Source organism: Mandrillus leucophaeus, unplaced genomic scaffold (genome assembly GCF_000951045.1).
Source record: "Mandrillus leucophaeus isolate KB7577 unplaced genomic scaffold, Mleu.le_1.0 Scaffold354, whole genome shotgun sequence".
NCBI lineage: Eukaryota > Metazoa > Chordata > Mammalia > Primates > Cercopithecidae > Mandrillus > Mandrillus leucophaeus.
The window spans coordinates 2126482-2140677 of record NW_012103743.1 but is presented as its reverse complement, the minus strand read 5'-3'; the positions used below and the strand labels follow the sequence as shown (position 1 = coordinate 2140677).

The following is a 14196-nucleotide window of genomic DNA, read 5'->3' as shown; positions in this document are numbered from 1 at the left end:
AAAAAATATATATATATATATATATATAAAAAAAAATAAGTCACATACTTGTAACACTTTACTCCTACAGTGCTACTGGGCTTACATGCTTATTATTTTGGGGCTTTTTACTATTCTAAATAAGACTCCACATGTCTGTGACTACCACAATATAATTCTACTCTCTTAAGCCATTTATACCAGAATATTTTTTCCAGAAGAATTTCTTATTTCTGTTTGTTTTTTGCCATACCCTGCAATGAGAAATCAATGAGTAAAAAAATAACCTTACATGGTAAACAATGCTATCTCAAAAGTAAAAATGAAAGCAAGTATAAGTATAAAATGTAGCCCAACACAGTGGCTCAAACCTGTAATCCCAGCACTTTGGGAGGTCAACACAGGTAGATCGCTTGAGCCCCGGAGTTTGGGACCAGCCCGGGCAACAGGGAAAAACCTTGTCTCTACAAAAAATACAAAAATTAGCTGGGTGTGGTGGTGCATGCCTGTAGTCCCAGCTACTCGGGAGGCTGAGGTGGGAGGATCGCTTGAGTCTGGAAGGTTGAGGCTGTAGTGAGCTATGATCATGCCACTGCACTCCAGCCTGGGAAACAGAGTGAGACCCTGTCTCAGAAGAAAAATAAATAAATTTTAAAAAGGATAAAATTCATTGATTCTTAAATATTCATCACTGTTTACATTGCTTTACGGTGCATGTACCTTAAGTACAACTATAGAGAAAGAAAACTAATAAAGATAGACCAGCCATAAATAACCAAAGTGTTAACAACAGTTGTGAGAGGCAATAGCCCTTTCAGTGTTTTCCCCCTCCAGTCTTCAAATTATCTCTAGTATACATGCATCACTTTTATTTTTTGTTATCTTGATTTTTCTTATTGTAAAATAACACACTGTAAAATATATCACAAACACATTGTAAAATATTTCAAGAACTCAAGCAATTTGAAATACTTCCTATATATATTTAAGAATTATTTATTTTTACAATAAAAATAAAGACCATAACGTTTAAAACCTATATACGGTAGAAACTAATGATGTGAATTTGCTTTTTTAATAGCTTACAACTCCTCTGTGAGAGGCAACATAGCATTTAAAAAATGGTATGGGATTTAATGTCAAATTTGTGTTCCATTTCCAGCTGAATTTCTCACAAACTATGTTACCTCAAGCAAATAGCTTCTCTGATTTTCACTTTTCTAGTCTGTAAAATGGGATAATAATTCTTTGGCTAATGATTTAATATAATGTGAGCATTTCAAAGGGTGAAAGACTACTGCATAGGACAAAATGTTTTCTCTTTATGTCTTAATTTCCTCATCTGTAAATTTTAAAAGCTGAACTAGATGAAATCTAAGGTTTCCTTTAAATCTAAAATCTAAGGGTCTTTCTTTTATGATAAATGATATATAAAAATAAGCTGAAGTTTAACATTGTTCATTGTGCTCTGCCTGGAACCCCCAAAATATAACAATACTGCCCTAAAACTCACATTCTCACATTCTCATTGCTGAAAGATGGCCAAAGGGTGGATCAAAAGAAAAAGGAATGTTTCCTGAAGATGATTTTTTTCATGCTCCTTGACTAAGCATCTCAAAAATCTTTGTAGAGATAACCAAGAAAATAACTAGTCAAAGAAAGGAATGTAGGGCTCCTTTCCAGCCAAATTCAGGGACAAAACATTGAAAACATACCTGCAAAAATTGTTACCTGCAAAAAGACCTTTCCTTATTCCTTTATTTATTTTACCATTTCATCATTTATATATAAACCTGTCGGAAATACAGTAATGTGCTTTGTCGTAGGAAGAAATGCCTTACCCTCTTTATAGAACAAAAGGCAAGCTTCAACCTGTCCAACTGAAAGAAGGCCACTATGGAGCCCAGCTTAACAAGGGAGAGAGTAATAGGGCATAAGGTCAGAGAGAAACGCAGGACCCAGAAAATGTAAAACCAGATAGGCCACAGACAGATGTTTGAATTTTGTTTATTTCAAAAGGGATGAGAACCCATTGGAGGGTTTAAGCATGAAAATGACATGATCTGGTTTTACATTTTAAAAAGATTGCTCTGGTTGTTATATGGAGACTAACTGTGGTGGGGTGGGGATCAGGTAAGAGGGAGAGAAGAGAGGAGGCTGAAAGACCAGATGAGACTGCGCCAAAGTAGTTCAAAGGGATGACAGTGGCTTGGGCAAGGATGATGCAATAAAAGTCATGAGCAGTGGTCAGATTCAGAGTATGTTTTGAAGATAGGGCTGATGGAATATACTGATAAGCTGGATATTTGCAGTAAGAAAAAGGAGAAAAATCAAATATGACTACTAGGCTTTGGGACTCAGTAACTTGGTGAAATGGATAGAGCAGGCTTAACTTATAAAGTTGAAAAAAAGTTGTTTTGCATGTGTTAGGTTTATAATGCCAATTAAAACATTCAAGTGAAGATGTCAAGTGGATATTTGACTGTTGGATATTTGAGTGTGGAGATCAAGGGAGAAATGTAAATCTGATAATAAGCACATATATAGATGGCATTTAAATTAAATCCAGGGTTAAGGGAGAAAATGAGCTAAAACAAACAAACAAATACAAATTAAATCCAGGGGACTGAATGAGACCACTTAGGGAGAAAGTTTAAATGGCAAAGACAAACGTGACAAGCTCTGACCCCTGAGGCACTCCAATGCTTGTAGTTGAACTGAGGAAGATGTAGTAGAACTAATAAGAAGGAAAAGTTGGTTAGGTAGCACAAAAACCAGGAAAGCATGATACCCTGAAGTAAGTATCACTGGGGAGTAGATTAGTCAACTCAGTCAAGCTACTCAGGTCAAGTTACTCATCATAGGACACTATGAATACATAAAGGTACACTGGATTTTCAAAGGAAGTATATTATATGAACATAAAGCTCCAGTTTTAAAAATAATATCCCCCCACCTCCATTTTAAGGGAAACATGCTTAATAAAGAAAATCTGGAAAAATACAGGAGTAGAAAGGGGTAAAAAATAATCCTAGGAAATCTCTCATTAAGATTTTTAGGCTGGGCTCCGTGGCTCAAGCCTGTAATCCTAGGACTTTGGGAGGCTGAGATGGGTGAATCACCTAAGGTCAGGAGTTCAAGACCAGCCTGGCCAGCATGGTGAAACCCCATGTCTACTAAAAATACAAAAATTAGCCAGGCATGTGATGGTGGGGGCCTGTAATCCCAGCTACTTGGGAGGCTGAAGCAGGAGAATCGTTTGAACCTGGGAGGCAGAGGTTGCAGTGAGCCAAGATCGTGCCATGCACTCTAGCCTGAGTGACAGAGCAAGACTCAGTCTCAAAAAAAGAAAGAAAAAAAAAAAAAAAAAAAAACACAGATTTTTAGTACTTCTCTTTGTAATCTTTCGTGATTTACAGGGGTTTGGCTTTTGTTTTTTAACTAGTCTAATTATATGGCATATGTCATTTTATACCTTGCTTCTTTTACTTTCTCATATTGCTATACATCATTCTTTAAAACATTTTATCAGCCAGGCACAGTGGCTCATACCTGTAACCCCACCACTTTAGGAGGCTGAGGCAGGCGGATCACCTGAGGTCAGGAGTTTGAGACCAGCCTGCCCAACATGGCAAAACCCCGTCTCTACTAAAAATACAAAAAAAATTAGCTGGGCATGATGGTGGGTGCCTGTAATCCCAGCTACTCAGGAGGCTGAGGCAGGAGAATCACTTGAACCCAGGAGGTGGAGGTTGCAGTGAGCCAAGATCGTGTCATGCACTCCAGCCTAAGTGACAGAGCAACTGTACTCCAGCCTGGACAACAAGAGTGAAACTCCGTCTCAGAAAAAAACAAAATAAAACATTTTATTGAGAATGTAATAACAGTTACCATTTACTGATTACTTGTGATGCGTCAGACACTACATGAAGGCTCTACTAATGTACTGCATTTAATCTTCACAACAACCCACTAGGCAGTTACTGCTATTATATCAAATTTATAGGTGAAGAAATAGATTAAGTAACTTGCCCAATGTAAGATCAACATTTGGTTTTCTGTGTTTTTAATAACATACTGCCTAGATAACAGTATTTATTTCATACCCTATTGTGAGAAATTGGGGTGTCTAGCTTTTTAAAATTGTAACTACCACTTTGGTGAGCATCTTTGAACATAAGCTTCTTATGAATTTAGAATTCTTTCCTTAGAATAGATTCCTGGAAACAGAATTACCGGATCAAAGAAGAATTTTTAAGATTTCTAATACTTACTATCAAATTGCTTCCCAAAATGTTTATCCAAATATATTTTACCACAAAAAAAAAGAGTACTTTGAAAATCTACTTCAATCTAAAACAGAAGGAATAGAAAAACAGTAGAGGGGGTGAAAATAGGACTGTAAAAACGTAGTAAATGGCCACCAGAGGGCAACCTTATCACAGCACTGTTGAAAATAGACACTTGACAAGAGTGGTTTTATATAAAGCTTGTAATTTTAAATAAAGTATTTGCACTCCTTCATGTTGGATTCCACTTTTATTATAATTCCAAGCAAAGAAACCATTTATTTCTCTCACTACTAGCTGCTTTTAGAAACCATAACCATGAAAAAGAATTATTTTGCCTTAAATTATCTCCAGATCAAGGACAGGTCAGCACTTACATGACAGCAAAGAGAGTGGCCTCATTGCTGTAAGAAAAATTAAAACTGAGAATCAGCAATGTAGACTGCTTTTTGGTACTGTAAAAGATCTAGGGAGTAATTTTAATCAGCTCAATATAATGAAGTATTCCTATTGTTACCCAGTACTGAAAATCATTTTTCCTAGGCTGGGCACGGTGGCTCAAGTCTGTAATCCCAGCACTTTGGGAGGCCGAGACAGGCAGATCACGAGGTCAGGAGATCGAGACCATCCTGCCTAACCCAGTGAAACTCCGTCTCTACTAAAAAATACAAAAAACTAGCCGGGCGAGGTGGCGGGTGCCTATAGTCCCAGCTACTCGGGAGGCTGAGGCAGGAGAATGGCGTAAACCTGGGAGGCGGAGCTTGCAGTGACCCGAGATCCGGCCACTGCACTCCAGCCTGGGGGACAGAGCGACACTCGTCTCAAAAAAAAAAAAAAAAAAAAAATCATTTTTCCTCTGTATGTCTTTCCATTCATTTGTTCATTTATTTGATAAAAATTTAGTGAGTGGTTACTATATGCTAAAGCTCCATGCTAGAGATTGTGTATACAATGGTGAAAAAAAAACTGTTCTTGCTCTCATGAGTGAGCCATATGTGACTCAGAACCACAAATAAATATATAATTACAAACTGTGAAAAGTGCTATGAAAAAAATACAAGTATATGTGAGAGCATATAATAGGGACATTACCATTAAGCCTAGAGCATCAGGAAATGTTTCCTGATGAAGTGGCCTTTAATTGATGACCCGAGGGAAGAATATGATTTAATAAGGCAGAGAGGTCAAGGATGGAGGTACAGGTGGATTAGAAAAACCATTCTTGGCAGAGGAAAGATCATATATGAGAACCCTGGAAGCAGGGAACATGCCTTGTTTTAGAAATCAGTGTGACTGGATCACAGATGTAAAGAAAAAGAACACCAGAAGATAAAACTGGCAAATAGGCAGGGACAAGATCACATAAAAGAAAAAAAAAAATACACTTTCTTCTAAATCAATTTGTTTCACTATAGAGTATTTGAATGAAGAATAAACTTTCAACCGATTTTTCCAGGGTACTTTCAACTTCAAATATTTTGCCACCCTGTTCTCTTAAAAACACTTGTCAGACTAGTGTGTCCTGATTTTTTTGTTTGTTTGCTTGGGAAAAAAAAATGTTTCCAAGGAAGGATACTTAATCCTCACCTTTAGGAAAACTAAGATCAGAAGTTAATTGGTTTTAGTTTTTAATAGTTTGACTAAGTTTGCCTAAATGTGGTTTTCTTTGTTTTTATACTGCTTAGGGTTTGCTGAGCTTTCTGAATCTGTGGGTTGATGCCTTTAATCAATTTGGAAAATTCCTGGCCATTTTCTCTTCAGATATTACTGTGACCCAATATCTCTTTCCTCTCTTTTTAGCTCTCCAATTACATTTATGCTAAACCTTTTGGCTGTGTCCCACATCTTCCCTGCTCTGTTCTTCCCATTATATTTTCTCGAAATGCTTCAGTTTGGATGTTTTTAACTGTACTGTATTCAAGTCTACTAACTTTGTCTTCACTGTGTATAATTTACTGTTAGATTAATGCAATGAGTTATTAATTCACATGTTGTATTTTTCAGTTCTAGTTTGTTCATTTGATTTTTTAGATTCCAATTTCTATTGAAATTTTGCCTCTCTTCACCTATTTTGTCTGATTTTCCCTCTGTTGTATGAAAATACGAATTTTAGTTAAGTCTTTCCATGCTAACTCTAACATCTAGATCACCTAAGGGCCTGCTTCCATTGTTCATTTTTTTCTCTTTGGTACTGGTCACATTTTTCTGTCTTTGCATTGTCTAGTATTTTTTACTGTATGCCGGACACAGTATATAAAAGAATCAGAGAGGGCTCCCCTTTTATCGATTAGGCAGATATAATGAGAGAATTACTTCAATCCAATTGGAAGTTGAGGCGGCCTGAAGGTGGACTACAATTTTAATATGAGTGAATCAACTTCTGATTCCTTACTATTTCTTGGTCATGGCCCTCTAAAGCTTTTGATTGAGAGCCCAGCAAGCCTGTGTCTCCTTGGCCCTAAAAGACTGTGCGAGATCTGTATCGGCCTTTGGTAATTTGAGCCTAGGTCCCACTGCATGCACCTTCAGAGTCTGAGAACATCTTGAGGGGGAGATAATTGAATGTCATAGCAGGCCCTCTCTTTCTAAAGGGATTTTGTCTCCTCAGCACAAGACTGAAAGAGAAAGAGATTTTTTTCTACCTTTCTGGCCCAGCCTTCCATCTTCTGCATAGTCGCTAATATCCTGTGGAAAAGCTGGCCTTGTGTTTAGGGATCCTCTTGTTTCCAACCATTATGCAAGCCTTAAATGACTGCCAAAAACATTTCTTGTATCTCTTTCCTAAAGAAGAATTCCTTTGCATGGATCTAGCTCATTCTTTGCCTTTGCTCGGAATCAGCAAATGTCCCCTGGAAAGACAATGGCTGGTGATCATCAGTTTACCTAGGCAGAGTTCCAACCTTTCTGGAATTGTAGTTCCTATAGTTCTCCTTGTCTCCATAGGTGTGTGTATACATACATATATATATACATATATATATATATATATATATTTTTTTGAAATTTACATACTTTTTCAAATTTGTTGTAGCAGGAGTTTGGCTTGCTGTGATCTATTACATCCTACTTAGAAGATAAAGGCCCTTCCAAACTATTTCAGAAGAATCAACCTATAGCTGAAAGATTTCCAAATGAAAAGAACAGTGGAATAATTACATGACAAAGTTAAGGAAAGTATGTACCTGTGAGGGCATCACAACTGGCAGACCGATTATTGCACTGGCAGGGCAAGCAGCCATTCTTACTAAAGCCATAATATCCATCTTGGCATCGGTCACATGTAGAGCCAATGACACCCACTTTGCACTGGCATTTCCCAGAACTGCAAATAAAAGCAAAGACAATGAATAAAAGTAAATCAGTTTAAAAATTGTATTGCCTAACATCCCAGAAGGGAAAGAAAGCCCAGCTCATGTAAATCATATATACTTACCATATCTCAAAGCCTTGTGTCCAAAGAAATCACCTTTCAAATTCTGTATTGCTATTAAAAGCTGCCTAGTGTATTGCATAATGCCATTTCTTAGCTAACAAATAATTTTACAGAAAATTTAAAATGGAGGCATTTGAAAGCAGGAGTAATAATTATGATGATGATCATGATAAAAACAATGAGCTATCACTTATTGAGGGCTTATGTAAATAAATATATTTTTTCTCTAATCCTCAAGGTAGTTCTACTTGGTGAGGGTCATAATACTTATTTTACTACCGAGAGAATTCAGATAAAGTTACCGTCCTCAGCTAGTAAGTCAAGTCTATTCACACAAAGCCAGACTTTTCTCTACCATACTATCTACTCCTAAGATTGACTCTAAATTGGTACAAGAAATTTGTCTGCCAAATAACTTGATATTCCTTAGGTATCAAGCTTCATTCTGTAGATCCAAAGCATTACAGTTCACCATCTATATAGGTCCTGACTGTAGTGATGGTGTTTATGCCCTGTCCAGAATAAATCTTGGTCTCTTTTCTCACTGCAAGTAAATTTCAGGTCTTTAACAAAAGCTGAGAAATCTTATTGCTTAAAGAGAAGCTACAGCCTAACAAAGTCAAAGGTTCTCAGAGATATAAGCCCAAATATTTTGATGTTTAAAGCTTAATTAAAATTTGTACTGATCATAGTATAGATGTTTTTAAAAATGCAACAAAAATTTACATTATCTAATTTACACTATCAAACATAAATCTATGAATCTTAAGTAATTTAGCAAAGAAAAAAGAAAAGAAGCCACACACATATACACAGTCTTACACAAGAATATCCCAAGGCACTTAAAGATCTAGCAAATAAAATCTGTATTCATAAAAAATAAAATTCAGGAATATTTTATGACTCAATAAGAAGGAACCAATCAATCGAAGCCCCTCTACACTATCAGAAAATTATAAAGAACATAAAGTACCTTTCAAAGAATGGCTTACAACACTTCATTATTTCCAAGGCTTTTAAAATGTTAATCAAAATATGCTTACTCCTCATTCCTCTAAATACATTTATTCAGTATACAAAAGGATAAACAGTTACTTTCAATGATGGTGTTTGCCTAACCCACAACCTATAAGAAGAAAAAGGTATTCCTTTTGAACACAAAATCACTTAATAATATTGTGTAACCATAATATAGCCAATGTTCCCAAAGCAGTCGCTATTCCTAAAGTGAGTTTTCCCTTCATAATTCTTGGGACACTAAAAGACTTTCTACCTGGAGGATCTGCTCCTTAATTGCTGATTTAAAAAAAAATCATGCGTGACTTAATGAATCCTGATAAAGTAGTTGTCTGAGTGTACATATCATGCTTTATTTTTTCCTGGGTGTTTTTTTTTTTTTTGGTTTTTGTTTTTCGTTTTTTTTTTTTTTTTTTGAGAGGGTCTCATTTAGTCCCCTAGGCAGCAGTGGTGCGATTTCGGCTCACTGCGGCCTCAACCTCCTGGGTTCAGGTGGTCCTTCTGCCTCAGCCCCCCAAGTAGCTGGGACTACAGGTATGCGCCACTATATCCGGCTAATTTTTGTATTTTTTGTGGAGACAGGGTTTTCCCATGTTGCCCAGGCTGGTCTCAAACTCTGGAGCTCAAGCAATCCACCTGCCTCGGCCTCCCAAAGTGCTGGCATTACAGGTATGACACATCACGCATGGCCAGATTTTAAAACAAGGGAAAAAAAAAGGTGCTTTTCTCTCTTTTAAAAGAAAATATAGGTCGGGCGTGGTGACTCATAGCCTTTATCCCAGCACTTTGGGAGGCTGAGGCAGGTGGATCACTTGAGGTCAGGAGTTCAAGACCAGTGACCAGCCTGGCCAACATGGTGAAACCCCATCTCTACTAAAAATACAAAAATTAGTCAGTGTGGTGGCGTGTGCCTGTAGTTTCAGCTACCCGGGAGGCTGAAGCAGAAGAATTGCTTGAACTCGGGAGATGGAAGGTGCAGTGAGCCAAGATCATATCACTGCACTCCAGCTTGGGTGACAGAGTGAGACTCCGTCTAAAAAAAAAAAAAAAAAAAAAAAAAAAAATGAAGTGAGGAATTTTGGTTGTGAGGTTGCACTACTAGTGCTTTTGCATCATGTTATTCATGGTCCAAGGCCAATTTCTGCATGTATAAGAATTAAATTTATCAGGCATGGTGGCACATGCCTATAGTGCCAGCTACTCAGGAGGCTGAGGCAGCAAGCTGAGGCAGGAAGATCACTTGACACCAGGAGTTCTAGGCTGCACGAACCACTCCAACTACAGTTAAACAGGAATAAACAGCTGGGTCCACTTATCTCAAATTAAACCTATCTCTCATAAAGTCCCATAGGCCAACGAAACACAGGAGACTAATCCTGCAACCACCCAATGGGTTCACCTTGCCCACTGCCTAGACAGAGCTGATTTATCAAGATGGGGGAATTGCAATAGAGAAAGAGTAATTCATGCAGAGCCAGCTGTGCAGGAGACCGGAGCTTTATTATTACTCAAATCAGTTTCCCTAAGTATTCAGGGATTAGAGTTTTTAAGGACGACTTGGTAGGTGGGGTGAAGTCAGGGAGCCAGAAGTGCTGACTGGTTAGGCAGGAGATGACATAGGGAATTGAAGCCATCCTCTTGAGCTGAGTGTGCCATGATCGTGCCTGTGACGATCCAGCCTGAGCAACACAGGGAGACTCTTCTCTCAAAAAAAGCTTTAAATCAGCTGGGCACAGTGGCTCATGCCTGTAATCCCAGCACTTTGGGAGGCCAAGGCAAGTGGATCACGAGGTCAGGAGTTCGAGATCAGCCTGGCCAACATAGGGAAACCTCATCTCTACTAAAAATACGAAAATTAGCAGGGCATAGTGGCATACGCCCGTAGTCCCAGCTACTCGGGAGGATGAGGCAGGAGAATTGCTTGAACCTGTGAGGTAGAGGTTGTGGTGAGCCAAGACTGCACCACTGAACTCCAGCCTGGGTGACAGCGAGACTCTGTCTCACAAAAAAAAAAAAAAGAAAAAAGAAAGAAAAGAAATCACTCAGCAAATATAAAGCTTTGCCTGTGTGGCTTCTTTCATAGAATAAAGACTTTACAACACTCCCTTTCATGGTCTCTGTTAAAGACTTGAATGCTTTCTGAAGCAAAGGTCAATGATATAAATGCAATGAAACCAAAAAAAGAAAAAAAAAAGGCTATTAACAGACCGCTTATGCTTATCCATAGATTTGAAATGAAAGAACCAAATCCCACAGCTTCATAACTGGAGAATAAAGGTATAGAACTGGATTTTAAATAGAAATCAGACATCTATACTATTGAGATCAGCTAACAATTAATTTAAGATAAAATTAGCTAATCTGGTCTTAATGACATGTTGCTAGTAAAGATAGCACAAAAATTATATCAGAAAAAAGAATATAGAATTATTCATAAAGGAAGCATAAGCACTGTGGAGTTATGTTGCATTAACTATGCAATACTACACATTTCTTAAATTATCCCAAAAGGGATTCTCAGATTTTCTTGTGGTAGTAATGCTCAATTATGGAATTTACATACTCATGGGTGTGAACAACTCCTGCAAGGTTTTAACACTTTAGAAAAAAGCATTTTTTAAGTGTATATAAATAATAATATATTTTACAACACTAACAGTCATTACTTTTTCAAAAGAAAATTCTATGTATATTTTTAGGTATCACATTATCAATTTTAACTCAAGCAGTTACAGAATAACTTAAAAATTATACATAGTTCTTCCCTTTTTCTTTTTTTTGAGATGGAGTCTTGCTCTGTCGCCCAGGCTGGAGTGGTGCAGTGGCACGATCTCGGCTTACTGCAACCTCCGCCTCCCAGGTTCAAGCGATTCTCCTGCCTCAGCCTCCCAAGTAGCTGGGACTACAACAGGCAACCACTACCACGCCCAGCTAATTTTTGTATTTTTAGTAGAGACAGAGTTTTGTCATGTTGGCCAGGCTGGTCTTAAACTCGTGACCTCCAGTGATCCACCCACCTGGGCCTCCCGAAGTGCTGGAATTACAGGCATGAGACACTATGCCCAGCCCATAATTAATTAGAGAAAATTAATTCATTTGTGGTCATTTGGGAACTTTGCTTTTCCCCTTTCCTTCTTCCTCAGACAGCATGCATGTTGACACTCTGACATGAAGAGAATAAGAAACACAATAAAGAGATAATGAAATGTATCAATTTTCTTCTTCCTCCACTTTTAAAAATGAACTTAAAAATAACTTTTTAAAGCTATTTTTAAATAACTAAAAAACAATTTAGTTTGGGAGGAGGCTCAAACTACTAATTAAAATAGTCTGAAATCAGTAATAGCAAACTGCTGATTATAAACTCTCTCAATATATTAAAATCAAACTTTAAAAGGTAGCTAGAAAAAGTTTTTCCAGGCCGGGCGCGGTGGCTCAAGCCTGTAATCCCAGCACTTTGGGAGGCCGAGACGGGCGTATCACGAGGTCAGGAGATCGAGACCATCCTGGCTAACACGGTGAAACTCCGTCTCTACTAAAAAATACAAAAAACTAGCCGGGCGAGGTGGCGGGCGCCTGTAGTCCCAGCTACTCGGGAGGCTGAGGCAGGAGAATGGCGGGAACCCGGGAGGCGGAGCTTGCAGTGAGCTGAGATCCGGCCACAGCACTCCAGCCTGGGCGACAGAGCCAGACTCAGTCTCAAAAAAAAAAAAAAAGAAAAAAAAAAAGAAAAAGTTTTTCCGACTAGAAAAAGGAAAAATAAAATGAAAAGTTATTAAAAATTCTTAATTTCATGTCTGGGTCATGGTTTTGTAGAGGTAAGAAAATAATAGTTTCTCCTCTTTTGTTAAAAGAAATTTAACAATTGGACTTTCTGGCAAAAGATTATCTGAATTTAGTGTTCTTCTGTCTTTCCACAGTTATGGAAAAGATCATTATGCAGTAAGCGAGGCTTCTGGAGGAAAAAAAGGATAGCTTTATTGCTGAAAACATTGGGCTATTATGCTAAACATTCCTTGTATTTTTGAGGGCAAATAGTCTAAAATATGTTTAGAGGAAATCCATATTCAGACAGAAATTCTTGTGGTTTTTTTTTTTTTTTTTTCCAGAGACAGAGGACAGTTTATTCCTCCCAACAAAAGCAGTAGCTAGAGTAGAGTATCAGCATTTGCACCATGTCCCCAAACCTCAATTCCCAACGGTCATGCAAAGAGGGCCAGTGATGCCTGCATATGAGGTGGGTTGTTACAGAAGAAGAACCCCAAACTCAGAGAATTCAAATCTTTTATAATGGACAGTGAGCTTACCTGATCTTTGCCCAGGAGGGAGACTTTATTTTTATTATATTGGACAGTGGCAAATCTGTCCTTTACCCAGAGGAAGATATTAGCTCTATTTTCCAAGGCAGTTTGCTATGCAAATATCCTTGAATAAATAGTCCAGAACAAGGCAGGGCCTCTGCTTGCAAAAGCACAAGAGACCTTTAGAGAATTGTCTTGAAACAATAACCACCTCTCAATGATACAATCGCTTAGTCTCTGTAAACTTTTCTCATGAGTACAACACTCCAGTCATGATGACTTTGTTTTGTTTTTTGTTTGTTTTTTGAGACAGGGTCTCACTGTGTTGCCCAGGCTGGAGTGTAGTGGTGCAATCACAGCTCATTGCAGCCTCAACCTCCTTGGCTCAAGAAATCCTCCCACCTCATTCTCTTGAGTGTGAAACTACAGGCATGTACCACCATGCCTGGATAACTTTTTGAAATTTATTTTTTTGTAGAGACAGGATCTCATTATATTGTCCAGGCTGGTCTCAAACTCCTGGGCTCAAGCAATCCTTCAGCTTTGTTCTCCCAAAGTACTGGGATTACAGGTGTGAGCCACTGTACCTGGCCCAGTCATGATGATTAATCTGAACAACAGAGCCAAATCCTGCCTGTGACACATTTTAAATAATGTTTTATTGGAACACAGGCTGGGTGCAGTGGTTCATGCCTGTAATCCCAGCATTTTGGGAGGCCAAGGCAGGCGGATCACTTGAAGCTAGGAGTTCGAGACCAGCCTGGCTAACAGGGCGAAACACTGTCTCTACTAAAAATACAAAAATTAACTGGGCATGGTGGTGCACAGCTGTAATTCCAGCTACTCGAGAGGCTGAGGCACGAGACTCACTTGAACCTGGGAAGTGGAGGTTGTTACAGTGAGGTGAGATTGTGCCACTGCACTCCAGCCTGGGTGACAGACTGAGACTCTGTCTCAAAAAAAAATTTTGGCCGGGCACCTGTAATCCCAGCACTTTGGGAGGCCGAGAAGGATGGATCACCTGAGGTCAGGAGTTCAAGACCAGCCTGGCCCACATGGTGAAACCCCGTCTCTTCTAAAAATACAAAATTAGCCGGGCGTGTTGGCACGTGCTTGTAGTCCCAGCTACAAGAGAGGCCAAGGCAGGAGAATCACTTGAACCCAGGAGGCGGAGGTT

General features: G+C 38.5%; 1 protein-coding gene across 1 annotated transcript in view; it reads right to left on the bottom strand.

Annotated features, from left to right (window-relative positions):
- The window catches only part of MEGF9 (multiple EGF-like-domains 9), a 116045-nt gene that overhangs the window by 11264 nt on the left and 90585 nt on the right, over positions 1–14196 (bottom strand). Inside the window, exon 3 of the mRNA XM_011989519.1 lies at positions 7451–7590. Within this exon, the coding sequence (XP_011844909.1) occupies positions 7451–7590 (140 nt within the window). The remainder of the gene's footprint in view (positions 1–7450; positions 7591–14196) is intronic.